Below are 19,364 nucleotides of genomic sequence, written 5' to 3'. Positions count from 1 at the left end.
TTGAGCAAATATACCTGGTTGGACCTCAGGAGGAAATGTTGAACTGTATTGACCTGCTTCTGTTGGGGCAGGCTATGGCACTTTACCCTATTTCTATGGAAATGTTGGTGACATTGTTGTCAGTCCTCTGCTGGTGAACTGCTACAAGATTCCACAGTTGGAAAACAAGGATTTGGAACAATTAGGGTTGACTGGCAGCCAACTCCTGAGCGTGGAAAACATGATTCTTCTGACAATACAGTATCTCGTACGGCTGGGTAAGCTATTTTCAATAATCATTTGATGGTGACGATTTTTATTCTGTTTTGTAACATACTTTTTTCCTTTCTTACCCACTTTCTCACCTTTATCCACTTCTTCCTTCTCCTTTTTCGCTTCTAACATTCTTTTTCTTCAACCCCACTCGCTATGACTTTTCCTCGTCCTTTCCTCCATTTCTTTCCTATTCATTTCCTTCTCTTTCCTACTTTTTTCTCCTCATTTCTCAGACCTAGCCTCCCTTGCTCCTCGCTTTACTTCTTCAGGTTCTAGCAGAGATAAATTGCTCCACCTAGCGTCCAGTCCCATGTTGGTCTAAGGTCTGCAAAGCAGTTGATGTTGGCAGACTGTCTGAGAGCTGTGCCATGGGTACCTCCCTTGGGGACTCAGGCCAAGCCACCTTTCTGAAAGTGCAGCTCCCATCTGGAATGCAAATGTGGTCATTGCCTTAGACAGTTATTTTCCGATTTTCCACTTGGCCTTTTTATCTTGTTTATCCACTGTCCCTACACGCTTTTTTTTTCTTCTGTAGCTTCATCCCTTTGATGTGGTGAACTCCCTGGAAGGTCTTCTGGGCTTTAGGGTAAAGGGATACGTAGGTCATGAACCCTTCACTTCCTTCCTCTATTTGATATCTCCTCCTGAGCCCCATGGCGGGTGTATGCATGTGCCCGGACAATACTGCAGTGGCTCCACAGCATTTACATTGCAATGTCCTTTATTTTGCAAACTGCAGTGGGCCATCTAATATGCAGCCTAATTATACACTCTTTCCATGACTTCAAACCACTGATTTACTTAGGAAAAATGTTTGAGGTGTAAAATTACACATTAAAAATTTTATCTGTGCTCTTGTGCATTTTTTTTTAATGTTTTAAAGTACTTTGGTGCTAAATGATAAAAAGCCACGGGGCTAAACAATGTTACATGCTCACACACACGCACACACAAACTTCACCTTCAGCCTTGGAGCATCAGCTTGCAGCCTTGGCTGTACCTCTTCGTACCCCGAGAGCCCAAAGGCATGCCTTGACATAGGATCTGCCTTGACATGGGCTTTTGAAATTTGGTGAGGCTTCAGATATCTCATGAGCCACTTTCATGATAAATCTGGGACTTGCTAATCATTTTTATTAGCAGGTGGTAAAATTATAAAAAATCTCCTGGGTCTGACATTTGACATCATAATTTCAATTGATACATACTGACTTTCAACCATGTTTCAGGATGAAAAAAGAGCTTCAAGATGCATTCAGGATCAGTAAGACAAGACCACATGAAGTAATGCTATTATAGCAAACCAAACATATCAGTATAGCATTTTTTTCAATCTCAGCAACAATTTAAGCAAAGTCCAAGTTAATTAAATGAACTACATGGTCTAAACAAAACATCTTCCCTTAAATTACTAAAAGCTCTTTTCTTAAAAAATAGAACACTCTTTATTAGACAAAACTCTTCTCTGCCCTTCAGGATCAATTCAATCCAGAGTTTTACTTGCAACCAATTAATTATGTTTCTCAATGTCCAAAATAAATAGCTGTTTATTTTTCTTCATGTAAATTTTAAACATTGAGACGTCACTTCTCCTCAACGAACTCTTCTGGAGTCCTTTTTTTTTTTTGCCTTCAAAAATTTCAAAGAAGGCAGAAAGAAAATGTTCACATATTGTATAGATTATAAATAGACGTCCAAAAAAATAAATCCAGACTCCTAAGAGGACAGGGCTAATATTCAGATGGCTCAGTTACCTGAATGTAACAGAGAAGAAGAAAAGCAAGATTTTTCAGAAAGAATGGATCCTTCCACTACAGTCATTTTTAAAAAAATAAGTCTCAATTATTTCACAATCTGAAAGTCTTTTGAAGTAGATGATGAAATCAGCGAATCCAGAGTCTTGGAGGACCTTGAGTTGGTTGGACCCTTGTTCTTTCCTATTATGGCAGCTCTAGCTGAAAAGCCTTCAGCCCTGTTGTCTGGGCTGAGTAACTGGAGATCAGTACTTGAAGGGGGAAAAATGACCATAATCAAATGGAGAAAAGGCTCCTGCAATTTAGCTGTAAAGGCTAAAGATGAAGAAATGATGGGAGGTGATTGGAAACAAGGCAATTAAAAAAAAAAAGTCTCTTACTTCATTTAAACTTTAATACTTTTTCCTCCATTTCTCATTCCTAACAGTAATTCGATCAAAACTCTATAGAAGTGAATTTGAAGGCAACCAAGAATGCCATGAACGTGTTTGAGACTTTATTTTCCCAGAATGCCTTTGTGTTTGGGATTAATGATGCTGCCTGATAGAACATGTTAACTCCGTCGTGGTTTGGTGTGGGTCCTACAACATACCTGTTCACCAGCTTCTTCAGATGGCCTATGAGAAGCTGGTGGCAGGCAGAGCCACATGCTTTTTGCGCTGTGGTTTGTTCTGATGGGAGAAATCTTTAAAAAGACGACCACCTTCCCTTCTCCTCACACAGTCAATACAAGTCTATGCACTTTGAGCTCACTACTAAGTGTGTACTTAATGGCCGCGAACCGTGGTGCTAATTTGGTAAAGTTAAATGAAGACCAGAAACTTTGGTGGCTCCCAGGTGATAAGAAAGGTCTCCCCTAGTAAAGGATTGGGGAAGGCATGGACACATAAAGCCAGTGTAAACATTGCCAATTTTTTGCCCTCTTTCTATATACAGAAGAGAAAAATTTATGAGGACTTCATTCTTTTACTTCCCTCTGGCTCCAGCCAATCCTGGAAAATACTGTTTGTTTGTTTTTTTTCAAATTAAAATTGGTTTTTTGTTAACTTTTTATTTTGTATTGGGGTATAGCCAATTAACAATGTTGTGATAGTTTCACAGCACAATCAAATGATGGCAGCAAAGGGACTCGGCCATACATATACACGCATCCAAACTCCCCTCCCATCCAGGCTGTCACATAACATTGGGCAGAGTTCCCTGTGCTAGACAGTAGGTGTACTTGTGGTTATCCAAAATTGTTTATTTTTAAAACATATTTAAAAAGAAGAAACCTATAACATTTTATTTAATTTTGATTGTCCTAAACATTACTAAACTTTCACTTTCTTCCTTTCCCAGAGATGATGGGCAGGGTCAGGGAGGCCACTTAAATCCCTGTTAAAGGAAGGAGAGATTTCTGATTCATTCAGGTGCCTCGTTCCCATACAGAAGTCAGGTCCCTCCTCCCTGTATTTTTCTGCAAGGGGCTTTTGACTCTGGATTCCAAGGCAATTGCTTGATCTCAGATCACAGACACCGAGGGGTTCTAGATTCAAAGCTAAGTTCTGCACAGCCAAAGAAGGGGTTTTGGGTAGCAGCAGCGAACGTAGTCCTGCCAGTTTCAACTTAAACTTAAGTGTAAGAATTCATTTATGTCACTTGGATGCCAGACATTGATTGCTTATTTTGTCCTAAAGCCTGGTTGAGTTCCTAAAGAGAAACAAAATCCCCCTAATTCCAGGGTGGACGGATCAACCGTGAAAGCTTAGCCATAACCACAGTCAGAGAGGAGGGCCAAAGGCCATCTTTACCCCAGAACTCTGGGATAAATAACTCCCTGATGAGAACATTCTCTATCTGGGGAAAACGTGAAACTGCCTAAATATAAATTGGGAGTGAAAAATAACTTTCCTTGTGGACAGTATTCTCAAAATTTGGTACAGAGGCTATACATGCAAATGTTTTTCTAAACTATTTATGAATAAAATGAGAACTGCGTGAAGCCTGAAGCTGATTATACACACTAGTGGGTTAGCTTCTTGCTTCATTAGTCATTAACTATTTCCATAATGCCAAGTTTCATAAGTCAACAAAAACACTACCTTCAGTGTGCTGCAATCTATGGGGTTGCAAAGAGTCGAACACAGCATAGTGACTGAACAACAACAACAACAACATTATATAATAATATTTCTGATATTATTTTTAAAATTACCACCCTCAGTGACCATCTCCCAAGGCATACAGTGGAATTGATACTCTCTGAGCACGTCTTTTTTTAAAGATAACAGGAGCAGAAGTCTGCATTGTAAAAATATATACTGAGGCAGACAGAGAAGAGAGAAGGTAGTTTCACAATCAAAAATGATAAATAGGTGCAGTATATTTAAGGCCACTACAGAAAAAACAGCTTACTTGCCAGCCGGAATAGACAGCATACTGGTGTATTTGTGTGTGTATCTACGTGTCTCTCTTTTCTAGCTGTGATCTAAAAAAAAAAAAATTTTAGCTATAATTCTCTTCAATTTAGGTCCTGATCAGATACCTCTCAGGGAAGAATTTGAGCAAATTATGCTGAAAGCTATGCAGGAATTTACTCTGAGAGAGAGAGCCCTGCAGATGGGTGCGCAGTGCACACCAGTGTCACCAGGACAACTCCCCTGGCTGGCTAGATTAATTGCCAGCGTGTCTCAAGACTTGGTTCATGTGATTGTGACCCAGAACTCTTTGGCAGAGGGCATTTCAGAGACTTTGAGGACTCTCAGTGAAATGAGGCATTATCAAAAACTCCCGGATTATGTGGTAACCATTTGTGCTTCAAAAATCAGAGGAAATGAGTTTTGCGTGGTCGTATTAGGTGAGTAATTTTTAAAATCTATTCATTCAATCATCTGTCCATTTGAAAACTACTTGCTGAGTGTCTCAGGAATCCATGCAATTAATCTCTGATCAAGGGCCTCAGCTTGGGTTCTTCCTCCTAATTTTAACTTTTCCTTTGCTCCTCAGATCAGATTTTTTTGTAGCCTGTAGTTTGGCTAGCATCCCTGTCAGCTGGTGGTGGGAGCATTATTTCAAAGCACATCCTGGTAACAGATACCCTTGTCCCATGTCGCTTCTGTCCTTAAAAGGTTTTGGAAATGTTACCACTCTAGCATGTGATAAAGCCACTGCCACAGGTGGCCTAAGCCAGTTCATCGTTATCTGCCAGGAACTTAACTCATATATTCACCTCTTCGCCAGAGAGGGTATTTAATGCTGTAACATTGACCGTAAAGAAAACTTCAGAAAGTTGGTACATTACAAAATGCGTTTTTGTTTCTGGTGCTGATTTTCTATCAGATGCCATCCTGAGTTGCCATTTGGACTAAATTTTGCTTTTCTCCTCTCTGTGAATGGCTCTCACATCTTCCTAACAAAGGGGCCAAGCCTCCTTGATTTGACGAAAACCACCTGCCTATCTCTCTGTGATGTATGTATCTTTCAACAAGCTTCATCAGAAAGTATAACACCTTCATTTTTTCTAATTTTCATTTGTTAAAAAAACAACATAAGTTTACATTTTTTAAGACTGATATTCATAATAGCCATGCAGACAATTTTTTAAAGGTTTTTCACATCCCTCCCTTAGTCTTTAAACACATCCAAGGCATGTTTTCCCAGTTACAAACACATGTGCCTGTGTGCCAGGCTCCTCTGTCCACAGGATTCTCCATGCAAGAATACTGGAGTGGGTTGCCATGCACATAAGGGATGTTGTTTTTTTCCCTTAATCACCTAACTTTGTATTTGAAACTTCATTTCAAATGAAGTTTTGGAATCATCCTTTCAAATGCTGGGTAGTCACCAGCATTACCTTTGGATGTACCAGACTTTCCTTATCCAAGTCCCTCTAGGCACAGACTCTGGTTGCATTTTCAGTTCTGGCTGTTTTATTATAAATCGTGTCCCGGTGAGCATTTGTCCACTGGCACGTCATGTCTCCCTCTGTTCTGCAGGTCAGCACCAGTCCAGGGCTCTGGCAGAGAGCATGCTCACCACAAGTGAGTTTTTGAAAGAAATTAGTTATGAACTCATCACGGGAAAGGTCAGTTTCCTGGCATCGCATTTCAAAACCACATCGTTAGGTGAGTGGCTGTCGGATTCAGCAACGCTGCTGGGTCCCCAGCTGCATAATTTTCTGGATCTAAATCTTAGCCTGTCCATGACCTGAGAGTGGAGCTTAAGCTTGATGACTTATGTTCCCTCTTTTGGAATGGTTTCTGCTAAGCATTTCGCTCCTGACACAGCAGAGGGGTCTGGGCGCTAGGATGGGAGGCCTCAGCTCAGCCACTGCTTTGTCGTGTGACCTTGGGCAACACTGGGCCTTCCCAGACCTAATTTTCTAATCTGTCAAATGGAGACACAATGATCCCATCCTGCCTGCTCTGGGTATGACAGGGGCCGAGAGAGAATTATCAATAGTATGTGAGAGCCTGCAACCTGTAAGCATGATACAAATAAGTGTAGCTGTGGCTACGGGGATTCTGTTACGGGGGTGACTGAGTGTGAATTCTGATGTGAGAAGTGGGATGGCCGGCAGATCTCGACAGAAACCCAGCCTAGCTGCCTAACGTCTGATACAAACACGTCCTTCCTGGTGACTTCCTTACCTCCGCTTCATTTTGTAACAGGTGACGACCTAGACAAGCTGCTAGACAAAATGCAACAGAGACGAGGAGATAGTGTGGTGACCCCTTTCAACGGAGACCTTAACGAATACGTGTCGCCTCAGGAGGCTGCTGCTATGAGCCCCACGCAGAACCTGGGTAATGTCACCTCAGGCCAAAAGGAGGGAACCCCATCCTCGGGACAGATGTAGAAGCTGACTCGTTCTGAGGGTTCTGAGGTCTTGTCTTTCAGTCATGGACTGTGACAGGCCTTTCCTCATTATCTCCTCGAGAGGTCTGGCTCAAGTGAAAAACGCCTTACCCTGTGCGTGCATGCATGCTCCGTCATGTCCGATTCTTTGTGACCCCATGGACTGTAGCCCACCAGGCTCCTCTGTCCAGGATTTCCCAGGCAAGAATAGTGGAGTGGGTTGCCATTTCCTTCTCCCTTACCCTGTGGCCTGGGTCTGATGCCTTTGTTCTTAGTAAATGTCACCTAGAATTAAGTCAAAGATTTTTTTAAACACTACTTCTCTCTCTTTTGTTCTCCCTCACAACGTTCTGGGGTCCTTGGTGTACCTCCCTTAGTTCCACAGCTGGGCCCACCAGCTCTAGGTGTTCACACAGGGCTTTAGAGAACTGCCTGAAAGAATCTGGACAAAGTCTGGCCTGGGCCCCTGGCTCTCCACTCCCTGCACTTACCTTCCAATATGTAAAACACACATAATCTCAGAGCTTCCCTGATGGTGCTAGTGGTAAAGAACTTGCCTGCCAATGCAGGAGACATAAGAGGTGCAGGTTTGATCCCTGGGTTGGGAAGATTCCCTGGCAACCCACTCCAGTTATTCTTCCCTGGAGAATCCATGGACAAAGGAGCCTGGCGGGCTACGGTCCACAGGGTCAACAAAGAGTCGGACATGAGAATCGACTTAGCAAGCACACAGTCTCAGGGTTAGTGAGGCCTTCCTGGAAGCTGAGCAGAAACACCGACACCTCATGTGCCCTACAGCGGACTTGCAGGACGCCAAGGGGGACGGTCAGACCAGGGCGAGGAATTGCATCTCTAGCTTGGATTCCGTTAGGTTCAGATTCCTACCCCAAGTTCCTATTTGATAGGGACAGTGTCAAAAAGGACAGAACAAAGAACAGAAGAATGGATATGAAACAGATACATATGAGCAGCTGCTGACAGCTTTTTGGCTTCTATTAATACTTGGTGGGAATGCTTCCTTCAGGCATTAGGATGACCGCAATAGGAAAAGGAGCAGGGCTTGGCATCACCCCAGGCATAAAAATGAATTTGAAGGCAATAAAGATTTTTAACTCCTGGACGTTATATGGCAGTAAAGTAATCATCCACATGATCTAAAATGTATTATGTGAACCAAGTTAGAATTTTAAAATTCTCAGAATACTTACAGATTCCCACATTCACACCCTTGAGTCCCTGTTTAAGAAACATTGCCTAAAATACATAATAAATAAATAAGAGATTTTAATGATGAAAAAGAAAAGAAACACTGCTTAAACATATTTTTAGCTTTCATCCAACTTCAAAATTTGCTAAGTTCACTTCTACAAAGTTATGCCTCCTCTCTTAGTCCCCAGCTGTGTAACCTGTGAAATGAAAGATATAACAGTCTAACTATCCAAAGATGGGTTTTTTATTTTGATTGATTACCTTGGTAGGTCAAAAACTATGTGGGCTGTTTTAAAAGTTGCAGTTTGGGGTTTTTCTAGTGGGTCATCTCGGTCACTAGGGAGACCCACTCACTGTCAGGGTTCCGTGGTGGCTGGTGGTCACGTGACCACTGTCTCTGCCTGGGCTGTGTTGCAGCTTGGTTTTAGAATACATTCATTAGCACAGGTTAATTGGGCCCTTGTGTGTGCCGCTCAGACTTCCACATGTGTTCCTGATAAAAAGCAGTCCTTTCAAGGAGCATTAAATGTTTCCTGCTCAGGTGTTTAGCCAACTAACCCTATCTCTCATGTGTGTGTGTGAACGCATGCACGTATAAGAGATTGATCTCTTGGTTGTAACTTGTAATAAAAAGCTACTGGCATGTTTAAAGTATCTGGGCAATGTTTTTCTGATATGTCACCTGTTGAGCAGCCAGCTGGATGTGTCATGAATCAGGTCTCTTCAGATAGTACAGGCGTCAGCACCAGAGTTGACCAGACCTGCCAGGTCACACGCACTGGCAAAGTGGAGTTAAGTGGAAAGAAAGGTGAAGTTAGTGTCATGGGGAGGAGAATTTCAAACCATGTTGCAACTGACTTGCTGGAGAGACAGTGTTTACTGCAGTGCCATCCAGAAAAGCTCAAAGGAACTCAGCAAGATTATGGTTATGGCATTGCCTCTGTTCAGGGTCTGGGCTTGGGCACCTGACCTGTGCTGACAGTCGTAAAGAAACCAGGAAGCTTGTCCCCTTTCCAGAGATGAGTCCTGGCTCCAGCTGCAAGGATGTGGTCTGTGGGCCTTGTTTCTGGGCAAGGGAGGGGTGCTGAGCTCATACTTTGTGAGACGATCAATTTTACAATAATATATTTGTGAAATTGCCACATTCACTCTTGAGCACATCCTTTCAGCTGAGTTGTTAGGGAAAGTGGATGATCTGTTAAAAGTTAATAGAGAGAGAGGGTAGGAAATGAAGGTTCTTGGTGACAGAGCATCACTTTACACTGGGTGTATTACTTGTCCCTGTATAGATTCATAGAGGCCATCACAGAAGTGAATTAATCGTGTTCTTATGACTTTTTCACATTTTAGATTTAGGGAATGAGACCTTCCAGATTTATCAGCCGCAGCTCACAGTTGCCAGAAAACTCTTGTCCCAGGTGTGTGCTATCGCAGACAGCGGCAGCCAGAGCCTGGACCTTGGCCACTTCAGCAAAGTGGACTTCATCATCATTGTCCCAAGGTCAGAAGTCCTGGTGCAACAAACTCTTCAACGGATTCGACAATCAGGTAAGGTGGAGCTTTCAAGGAGGGCCCTACCTAGATCCAGTCTTGGATTCACTCTGCTTTTTCCTTTGGCTTAATCCAAGTGTGTTTAGGGCACTTCCATCCTTTTGTTTACAGTACTAAATATCACAGGAGTACTTTAAATATTACTTCAAATTCATGTGTAAGTATGTCCTCAAAGTACTCTGACCTGTTCCTCCTAGGTCAAGGGTAAACTGATGTGCATGTTTGCCCGATTCTGTTAAATCTGTGATATCATCAGTGACCTGGAAGCTGGCCACTCATTTATGAAGAGAAATTCCCTCAGGGCAGAGATAACCCTGCTTGGGATGGTGGGATCTGAGCTACCTGAACTCTTTCTATGGCTCAGTGAGTCACATTCTCACAGGAGGACTTTTATTATACATTTAGCACACTACCAGCATGTTTTCAACCTAGAAACCAGAATGCCACTCCCCATGTCAGCAATGAGAAATCTCATTTTAAAAATTCAAAGTTAGAATTTCTCCTAATGACCTTAAGAGGTCATCTCCTAAGAGAATAAGCTGAGAAGGGAAAAAAAATGTAAAAAGGTAAGGAGCAAATATTTTAGTAGTCTGTGGTAAATAACATCCCTCTCAAACATCAAATTTTGTTAGAATTAAAAGAAGCAATAAGGAATTTAGAAAATTGAGACTGCTGGAAAATGCCTGCTTTTGTTAACTTTAGGTTTGCAAAGGAAATTATAAATGTCAAGTTGCTTCTGAGTACCTTAGCTGAGGGCAAACACACACAAACACACTCAGAGATTTTTAAGTGGAGGATAAATCTTTTTGCCAAAGTAAAAAAATTTATTTTCTATATATTTGGAAACAGATGCTAATGCTAGGTCACTTCAGTCGTGTCCGACTCTGTGCGACCCCATAGATGGCAGCCCACCAGGCTCCGCCGTCCCTGGGATTCTCCAGGCAAGAACACTGGAGTGGGTTGCCATTTCCTTCTCCAATGCATGAAAGTGAAAAGTGAAAGTGAAGTTGCTCAGTCGTGTCCGACTCTGTGCGACCCCATGGACTGCAGACTACAGGCTTCTCCGTCCATGGAATTTTCCAGGCAGGAGTACTGGAGTGGGTTGCCATTGCCTTGGATGGGAAGCAGGAAAATTCAGAAGAGCTTGAAATACTCTGCACCTGTCGTTTACTACACCTTAAACTTTACTGTACATGCAGAGCACCTGGGGACCTTGTTATTAATAAAACGCACATTCCTGGGACTTCCCTGGTGGTCCAGTGATTAGCAGTTTGGCTTCCAATGCAAGGGGTGTGGGTTCGATCCCTGGTCCGACAGGAGCTAGGATCCTATATGCCTTGTGGCCAAAACCCCAAAACATAAAACAGAAGCAATATTGTAACAAGTTCAATGAAGACTTTAAAAAATGTTCCTCATAAAAAAAAAATTCATTAAAAAAAATAAAGCACATTCCCTTCTTCAGAACTGGGTTGGCTTCCAGCAAGCTCCCAGGGGAGACCAGACGGCTCATCAGAGGAGCACCCTTTGATGAGTACAGCCCTCTGTGAAATCTTTCGTTGCTAGTTCCATGGGCCAGATGAGCCAGCTAACCATAGCCTTTTCCCCCTTTAACATCTCTTAGTGGCTGTGCCTGAGACATGAAAGGTCTGTCCATGCCTTCTGGAGACCCAAGCACCCGATTAATAGTGCAATCTTCGCTTTAGCCTCTAAAATTTTGATTGACAGGTTACACCACAGTCAGTTGGAAATATTGACTTGTAAGTGAATTGGCCAGAGATAGTCAGACGCCTTCTCTCTCAGCTCTTCCAGAAGGAGTGAGTTCTAGGCATCCTCCAGTACTGACCATTCTGCATTTTTCTCTCTGCCCACTTCCACTCAGGGAAGCAGAAGGGCTTTCATCACACCAGGCATGAACCAGATTTTGGTTACTTCTTGTGGAGTTTCCACTTCCTTACCGTGGAGGGAGCACCTTCTCTTATAGGTGTTTTCCTTGTACCAAGTGCCATTCGTGGCCTTGCTGAGTTTGTTATCCAATAGCTCAGTCATACGCCGGCCAGGGTATCCGAGCACCTGTTTCAGGAGGTGAAGTCATCTCTGGTCAGCGGTCGGACTCCCCTGCCCCGAGCCTTTTCCTCAGATAACCTCTTGATGACCTGCACTCTCACCTTTCTTAATCAGTGAGTGAAAGTCGCTCAGTCATGTCCGACTCTTTGCCACCCCATGTAATATACAGCCCATGGAATTCTCCAGGCCAGATTACTGAAGTGGGTAGCCTTTCCCTTCTCCAGGGGATATGCCCAACCCAGGGATCAAACCCAGGTCTCCCGCATTGCGGGAGGATTCTTTACCAGCTGAGCCACACGGGAAGCCCTAGAATACTGGAGTGGGTAGCCTGTCCCTTCTCTAGTGGATCTTCCTGACCCAGGAATCGAACCAGGGTCTCCTGCCTTGCAGGCGGATTCTTTACCAACTGAGCTGATCAGTGTAAGACCCTAAATAAAACCCTGCACATTTGACAGCTAGAGAAATTTCATTGGCCCTTCCTTTCCCCTTCTCAATGCCCTTGGATTCTTCCAAAGTGAGTATTTTGAGATTATCATTCCTCTGAAAGGTACTGGAATTTGACTAGTTACAGTAGCTTAGAATTAAAGAGAATCAGTGCTATAGACAGATTCAGAAAATACAAGGCAAAGCACATTTTTAAAAGTATTCACATCTGGCCTTGGCATGTATACTGAAAATATTTGCTACAGAAACAATCACTTCCAGACACTTTTAAATAACTGTACTCATTTTTATTATAGAAAAAAGTTATTTTTTTAACTTTGAAAAATAAAAGTAGGAAGTTGTAAGCACTTATTATCCTGCCACTCAAGGATAATCACTTTCAATGACTTAATACCTAATATTCTAGGTTCTCTTCTCTGCCTGTGTCAGGTGTTATAGTTGGCCCATTTTTCCATCTCGTTAAGCTTTTGTAAGCATCATTCTTATTTTATTTTTTTGTTTTTTAAAATTCTCATGTATTTTGGCTGTGTTAGGTCTTAGTTGCAGCACTGGGGATCTTTCCTGGCAGAGCACAGACTCTTACCTGAGGATAGCATGAGGGCTCCTGGGATCCTAGTTTCTTGATCAGGGATCGAACTTGCATCCCCCACATTGCAAGGTGGACTCTTAACCATTGGGCCACCGGGGAAGTCCCCTGTAAGCATCATTTTTAATGAATGTATATGCTATTCTATATCATAACAATACCACAATTTATTCACTTTTTTATTTGAATACCTTCATATTCTTGGAACACGTAACAGTTGATAGAATGTGAAGGACCTGGAGCATGTTAGGGTGTAAAGAGATTTTCCAGAGCAGAGATTCTCCACTAAAACAATTCTTGAAAGTCGTTGCTATGAAAACAGAAAGGATTCTCAAGAAGTCGTTTGACTCAGTTTCCTCATATTTTGGCCTGTGAATCAAGGAGAGCTTCATTTGTGTAAGGTCCAGGGGGCAGTGCTTTGGGGACAGGGACTGTTTTCTCATCTCTGTGTGTCTGGTACCTCCTTTCTGCCTCTCCTGGGCCTGGCACCAGTAGGGGCTCAGGTACTGTTTGAAGGGCAGGCGGGGTGGTGCTGGAGGGAGGAAGGGGAGAGATGGGCAGAGGGAGCACCAGTGTCTAAGTGCTTCGCTCTCTGGTTCCATTTGCCTTTCCCTAAAAGAAGGATTTCTGAGGCCCACCTGCCAGGAAAAGCATCAGGCAGGGAGAAGCAGCCAGGACTTGCAGAAAGGCCACTTCCTTGGCAGCCCTTGTGTGGCTGAAAGAAAAAGGTGGAAATAGAAACCGTCACGCTGCTGCCGACTCAGCACCGAGGTGACCCACTGATACCTCAAGTCACTTTCTAATTAAGGAAGGGAGGCAGGGTGGGAAAGAAAACATTAAGAAAAGAATTGGAAGGTGAAAAAAAGATGAAATGGGTTAATCGTTTTTGTGTGTGCTGTGCTAAGTTGCTTTAGTCATGTCTGACTCTTTGCGACCCTATGGGCTGTAGCCCACCAGGCTCCTCTGTCCATGGGAATCCTCCAGGCAAGAATGCTGGAGTGGGTTGCCATGTCCTCCTCAGGGGGATTATGTCTGCCCTAAAAGGACTTATAAGTGCGGCAGCTAATCCATGGAGAAGCAGCCTAAGGGATTTCTAGATTATAGGCGGTACTTCTGTTTTAGTGTCATTTTTAAAATAGGCTGATATAGTAGTATGATTCTTCTAATTCAAAAATTCCAAATTCTATAAATTAGAATTAGGTTATCAAACTGTAAGCCACTTTCAACTCAACATGGATAGGATGAAAACAGGAAGGGTTGGTGACTGTCCATATTTTCCTCCTGCAGAGGCTTTTTGTAAAAATAGTCCTTGGGATATTTATGTATTTTGGCTGCACCGGGTCTTTGCTGCTTTGAACTTGGGCTTTCTCTAGTTGAAAAGAGTGGGGGGCTACTCTCTTGTTGCAGAGCACGGGCTTCAATAGTTGCAGCACGAGGGCTCAGTAGTTGTGGCACATGGGCTTCATTGCTCCTCGGCATGTGGAATCTTCTCGGACTAGGGATTGAACCTGTGTCCCCTGCCTTAGCAGGTGCAGTCTTATCCACTGTGCCGCCAGGGAAGTGTTCCTCCCTGCTTTTAGGATGGTGTTAGTGGGAGCCCCCAGCGACCGAGAGCAGGTCTGGCAGCATCCAGTCAGGGAAATGTCATCATGTGCAGGGAAAGGACATAAATTTGACAGCTCAGTACATGCCTGATCAGAAAATAACCAGAGAGACAGTGTCATCTGCTGATATGTAGATAGGTCATTCCAACTAAAAGAACTTAAGGAAGCTTTAAGGCAGTAGTAGAGATTAGGAGGGAGGCAGAGAGAGAGAGAGAAGGCATTTTCACTTTCTGAAAGGTACTTTCTTGATATCATCGACCTTAGATCTCCTTGTCATCACCTGAAATGTAAGCCAAAAAAAAAAAAAAGGCAGTGACAAAGGCAGCAGAGAATGAGATCCAGGTTAAAAATACAAGGAAACCAGTCTGTCCTGAGATGAAGTGGAGAAATACCAAGACTCCTTCATATAAGTATAACTGAACAAGTACTCAAAATCAGCATCTGTACAGTCAGTAGCCGCCCAGTGCCCACCTCTAGTATATAGCCGATGCTGGCACCTGGCTCACAGTCTCTGCCTCACCAGCTCCTAGTTTCTCTTCTTAACACTCTCTTCCGAAACACCATCACCTTTACTCCTGCTTGGTCACCTGCTCCTAGTCACACTGCAGACCCTATGGATCCTGGAACTGTAAATCCCAAGGTCTCCAACAACACACCACAGCCTCCTTTGCAACACACAGTGTGGGGGGAGAAATCAGCCTGTCTGATTGATGTCTCATAAATTCTTTCTGGTTTCTTAGTTGGCTCTTTCTCCCACCCTCCGCAGTGACTGGCTGACTCAGTTTCATTCACACTTCTGACCTCCTCCTTCTCTTAGCAAATGACCATGCTGCTTGCTTCTCCCCTCTCTCGCCACTGTAGATTATAAACTTCCTGCTAAATCTGGAAACCTAACTGCATACACACTGGTCTCTCCCCTCCCTTCCCAATCAGTGAAGAGCTGCCCTTCTCTGGTGAAATCTGATGCTCCCACCTGGCTCTGGATGCTGCCTTCTCCTCACTATTGATTCTTTTCTCTCATTGCTACCTTCCATTTCCTTCCCGCCTGGAGCTCATCTCATCAGTTTTAAGCTGCCCCACTATCTCAGAGACAAAACAAGCCTCTGTTGACCCTATCTAAACCTCCAGTTCTGGCTATCCAGCTGGAGCTAGTAGTAAAGAACCCGCCTGCCAATGCAGGAGACATAAGAGATGTGGGTTCAATCCCTGGGTCAGGAAGATCCCCTGGAGGAGGGCATGACAACCCATTCCAGTGTTCCTGCATGGAGAATCCCAGGAACAGAAGAGCCTGGTGAGCTACAGTCCATCAGATCAGATCAGATCAGTCACTCAGTCGTGTCCGACTCTTTGCAACCCCATGAATTGCAGCACGCCAGGCCTCCCTGTCCATCACCAACTCCCGGAGTTCACTGAGACTCAGCGTCCATCGAGTCAGTGATGCCATCCAGCCATCTCATCCTCTGTCATCCCCTTCTCCTCCTGCCCCCAATCCCTCCCAGCATCAGAGTCTTTTCCAATGAGTCAACTCTTCGCATGAGGTGGCCAAAGTACTGGAGTTTCAGCTTTAGCATCATTCCTTCCAAAGAAACCCCAGGGCCGATCTCCTTTAGAATGGACTGGTTGGGTCTCCTTGCAGTCCAAGGGACTCTCAAGAGTCTTCTCTAGCACCACAGTTCAAAAGCATCAATTCTTTGGCACTCAGGTTTCTTTATAGTCCAACTCTCCCATCCATACATGACCACTGGAAAAACCATAGCTTTGACTAGACAGACCTTTGTTGGCAAAGTAATGTCTCTGCTTTTTAATATGCTGTCTAGGTTGGTCATAACTTTCCTTCCAAGGAGTAAGCGTCCTTTAATTTCATGGCTGCAGTCACCATCTGCAGTGATTCTGGAGCCCAAAAAAATAGTCTGCCACTGTTTCCCCATCTATTTGCCATGAAGTGATGGGACTGGATTCCATGACTATACTACAATTAAAATTCATTAAAAAAATACAAATCTAACCTGTGTACTAGAGAGTATTATATCAATGTTAGTTCAGTTCTTTGGACATGATAATGATAGTTTAGTTATGTAGGAGAATGCCATTGCTTTTAAGAAGTACACATTGAGGTATATAGGGTTGAATATTACATGTGACTTAACTTCCAAATTTTTCAGCAAGAATAACAACAATGGATAAAAATGAAGAGAAAAAGCAAATATAGCAAAATATTAACAATTAGTGGAACTCATTGAAAGGTATATAGGTATTTCTTGCACTAGTCTTTCAACTTTTCTATAGTAGTCAAAGTAGAAAGTGATGGGAAAATAGTTACAGTATTTTGATGATATATCCATCAAATAGATTTTGTATGGCTATTAATGTCTTCTAAGAATTTCTAAAACAGGGGTATATATTTATTTTCCCCCTTTTAAGAAATTTTAAATATTGAACAGATCAAATTTATAAATTTTGTAAGAGATATTAAAAATTACAATATAGGGAACACACCACGTTCCCATCAAAATATGTTACTCTTGTTCCCTGCTCCATGCTAACATTCATCTTCTTTGAAAGGTAACCATTATGCTGAGTTTTGTGTTTATTATTCCCTTGTTTCATTTATAGTTTTGCCATGGTACAAAACTCCTAAATAGTGTATTGTATAATTTTGTATCCTTTAATCCTTTCTCTAAGTGCATTTGTCTGTAATTTCCTTTTTATACTCAACATATGTTTCTGTGATTAATCCTGTTGTCGTGTGTAACTGTAATTTACTAATTTCGCTGCTTTTTAGTATTCCATTATATGAACACACATTTTAAGAAATTCATTTCTGCTACTGATAGACATTTAAGTTGTTTCTATTTTATTTCAAGCAGTGCTGGTACACAGGTACACAGTTTCTCGGAGTAGAATTGTTGGGGCATAGATTGTGTATGCTTATCAACCTTACTAAAATAATGCTACATTTTTTTTCCCAAGGTGATTGGTTATATTTTACATTCCCACCAGCAGTGTGTCTCAGTTGCAAATATTTTATATGGTTGTGCTTCTTTTTAAGTTTTATTTTTAATTTTAAAATACTGCAAAAAAAGTTACAGAAACATCGCAAGAAATCCAAAACTGACATTTAAGAGAATTCCATTTATTATAGCATCAAAAAGAATAAAACACTTAGGAGTATATTTGATGAAAGAAGTGTGAAACTTATCCTCTTAAAACAAGAAAATACTGTTGAAAGAAAATTTAAAAGACCTAAATAAGTGGGAAGACATTGTATGTTCATGAATTGGAAGGCATTAATTTTTGTATTGTTTATTTGTTTTTGGTTGCGTGGGGTCTTTGTTGCCATGTGGGCTTTCTCTAGTTTCGGTGAGCAAGGGCTAATCTTCGTGTGGAACGTGAACCTCTCATTGCAGTGGCTTCTCTGGTTTCACAGCACAGGCTCTGGGGCCGCTGGCTCAGTAGTTGTGGCACATGGGTTTTATGCCACATGTGGCACATGGGCACGTGCTCTGCAGCACATGGAATCTTTCCAGACCCCCAGGTATTGAACCCATATCCCCTACATTGGCAGATGGTTCCTATCTACTCTACCACCAGGGAAGTCCCATTAATATTTTTAAGAATGACATTATTCCCCAAATTGTTCTACAGATTCAGTGCATTCCCTATCAAAATGCCAGCTGACTTTTTTGCATAAATTAACCCGCTGATTCTAAATTTCATGTGGAAATTCAAGGGACCCAGAATACCCAAAACAATATTTAAAAAGAAGAACAAAGTTGGAAGACTGACTGGCCCATGTTAAAACTTAATCCAAAGCTATAGTGTTTAGACATTGTGGTACTGGCATAAAGATAGACGTATAAGTCCATGGGTAGAGTGGAGAGAGTCCAGAAAGAACTCTTCCTATCTATGGTCAACTGAACTTTTACAAGGTGGCCAAGACCATTCAATGGGGAAAGTAATCTTTTTGACAAATAGTGCTGGGCAACTGGATATCCACGTGCAAAAGAATGAAGTTAGACCTTTACCTCACAAACAAAAAGCAATAAAATGGATCAAAGACCTAAACGTAAGACCTAAAACAACAAAATTCTTAGGAGAAAACATGGGTGTAAACCTTCATCACTTTGGATCAAACAATGATTTCTCAGATAAGACTCCGAGAACACCATCACCACTGCCGCTCCCAGCGACAACAGACAGATGGGCGGGACACGGCTAGATCCCTGGGGTGCGAAGGTCCCCTGGAGAAGGGAATGGCTACCCACTCCAGTGTTCTAGTCCATGGACTTGCAAAGAATTGAACATGACTGAGCAACTTTCACTTTCACCATCAAAATTAAAAACCTTTGGGGACCTCTTTGGTGGTCCAGTGGCTAAGACTCTCTTTGCCAATGCAGGGGCTTGGGTTCAATCCCTGGTCAGGGAACTAGATCCTTCATGCCACAATTAAGTTTTCATGTTGCAACTAAAGATCCCACAGGGTGCAACAACTACAACAAAAGAAGAGATCCCGTATGCAGCAACCAAGATAGAAAATCCCGAGTCCTGCAACCAAGACCTGGTGCAGCCTAAATAAGTACATAATTTAAAAAAATTTAACAGTATTTGTGCTTCAAAGGGTACCATCAAGAAAATGAAGAGAACTCACAAAATGGGAGAAATTATTTGCAAATCATATTTGTGATAGGGACTTATACTATTTAAAGACCTGTTATAACTCAATAATGAAAAGACAAATAGCCTAATTAAGATATGGGTAAAGGATCTGAATGGGCAAATATCCAAAGAAGATATCCATATGGCCAATGAGCACATGGAAAGATGCTCAACACCGTTAGGCAGTTGGAGAAATGAAAATCAAAACCACAATGAATAAATACTAGTTCACACCCACTAAGAGTGCGATAAGCAAAAACAGAGAGGATAGCAAGTAATATGAAGAGAAACTGGAACTGTATTTATTGTTACTGGTATGTAATTGCTCAGCACACAGAGGTAGAAAATATATGTATGTATATTAAGCTAGGCATATATATAGCCCCCAGGCTCCTCTGTCTG

General features: G+C 42.4%; 1 protein-coding gene across 15 annotated transcripts in view; it reads left to right on the top strand.

Annotated features, from left to right (window-relative positions):
- GREB1L (GREB1 like retinoic acid receptor coactivator) overlaps positions 1-19,364 on the top strand; it is a 244,054-nt gene that overhangs the window by 181,862 nt on the left and 42,828 nt on the right. For 14 of the 15 annotated variants that reach the window (XM_024984515.2, XM_024984514.2, XM_024984513.2 and 11 more), the window contains 5 exons: positions 72-257; positions 4,522-4,848; positions 5,987-6,115; positions 6,662-6,796; positions 9,408-9,605. In XM_024984515.2, the coding sequence (XP_024840283.1) occupies positions 72-257; positions 4,522-4,848; positions 5,987-6,115; positions 6,662-6,796; positions 9,408-9,605 (975 nt within the window). The remainder of the gene's footprint in view (positions 1-71; positions 258-4,521; positions 4,849-5,986; positions 6,116-6,661; positions 6,797-9,407; positions 9,606-19,364) is intronic. The other variant, XM_024984517.2, reaches the window with a different exon arrangement.

This window comes from Bos taurus, chromosome 24 (assembly GCF_002263795.3).
Source record: "Bos taurus isolate L1 Dominette 01449 registration number 42190680 breed Hereford chromosome 24, ARS-UCD2.0, whole genome shotgun sequence".
Taxonomy (NCBI): Eukaryota; Metazoa; Chordata; class Mammalia; order Artiodactyla; family Bovidae; genus Bos; species Bos taurus.
The sequence above is the reverse complement of the archived record's forward strand: the minus strand, read 5'-3'. Positions and strand labels throughout refer to the sequence as shown.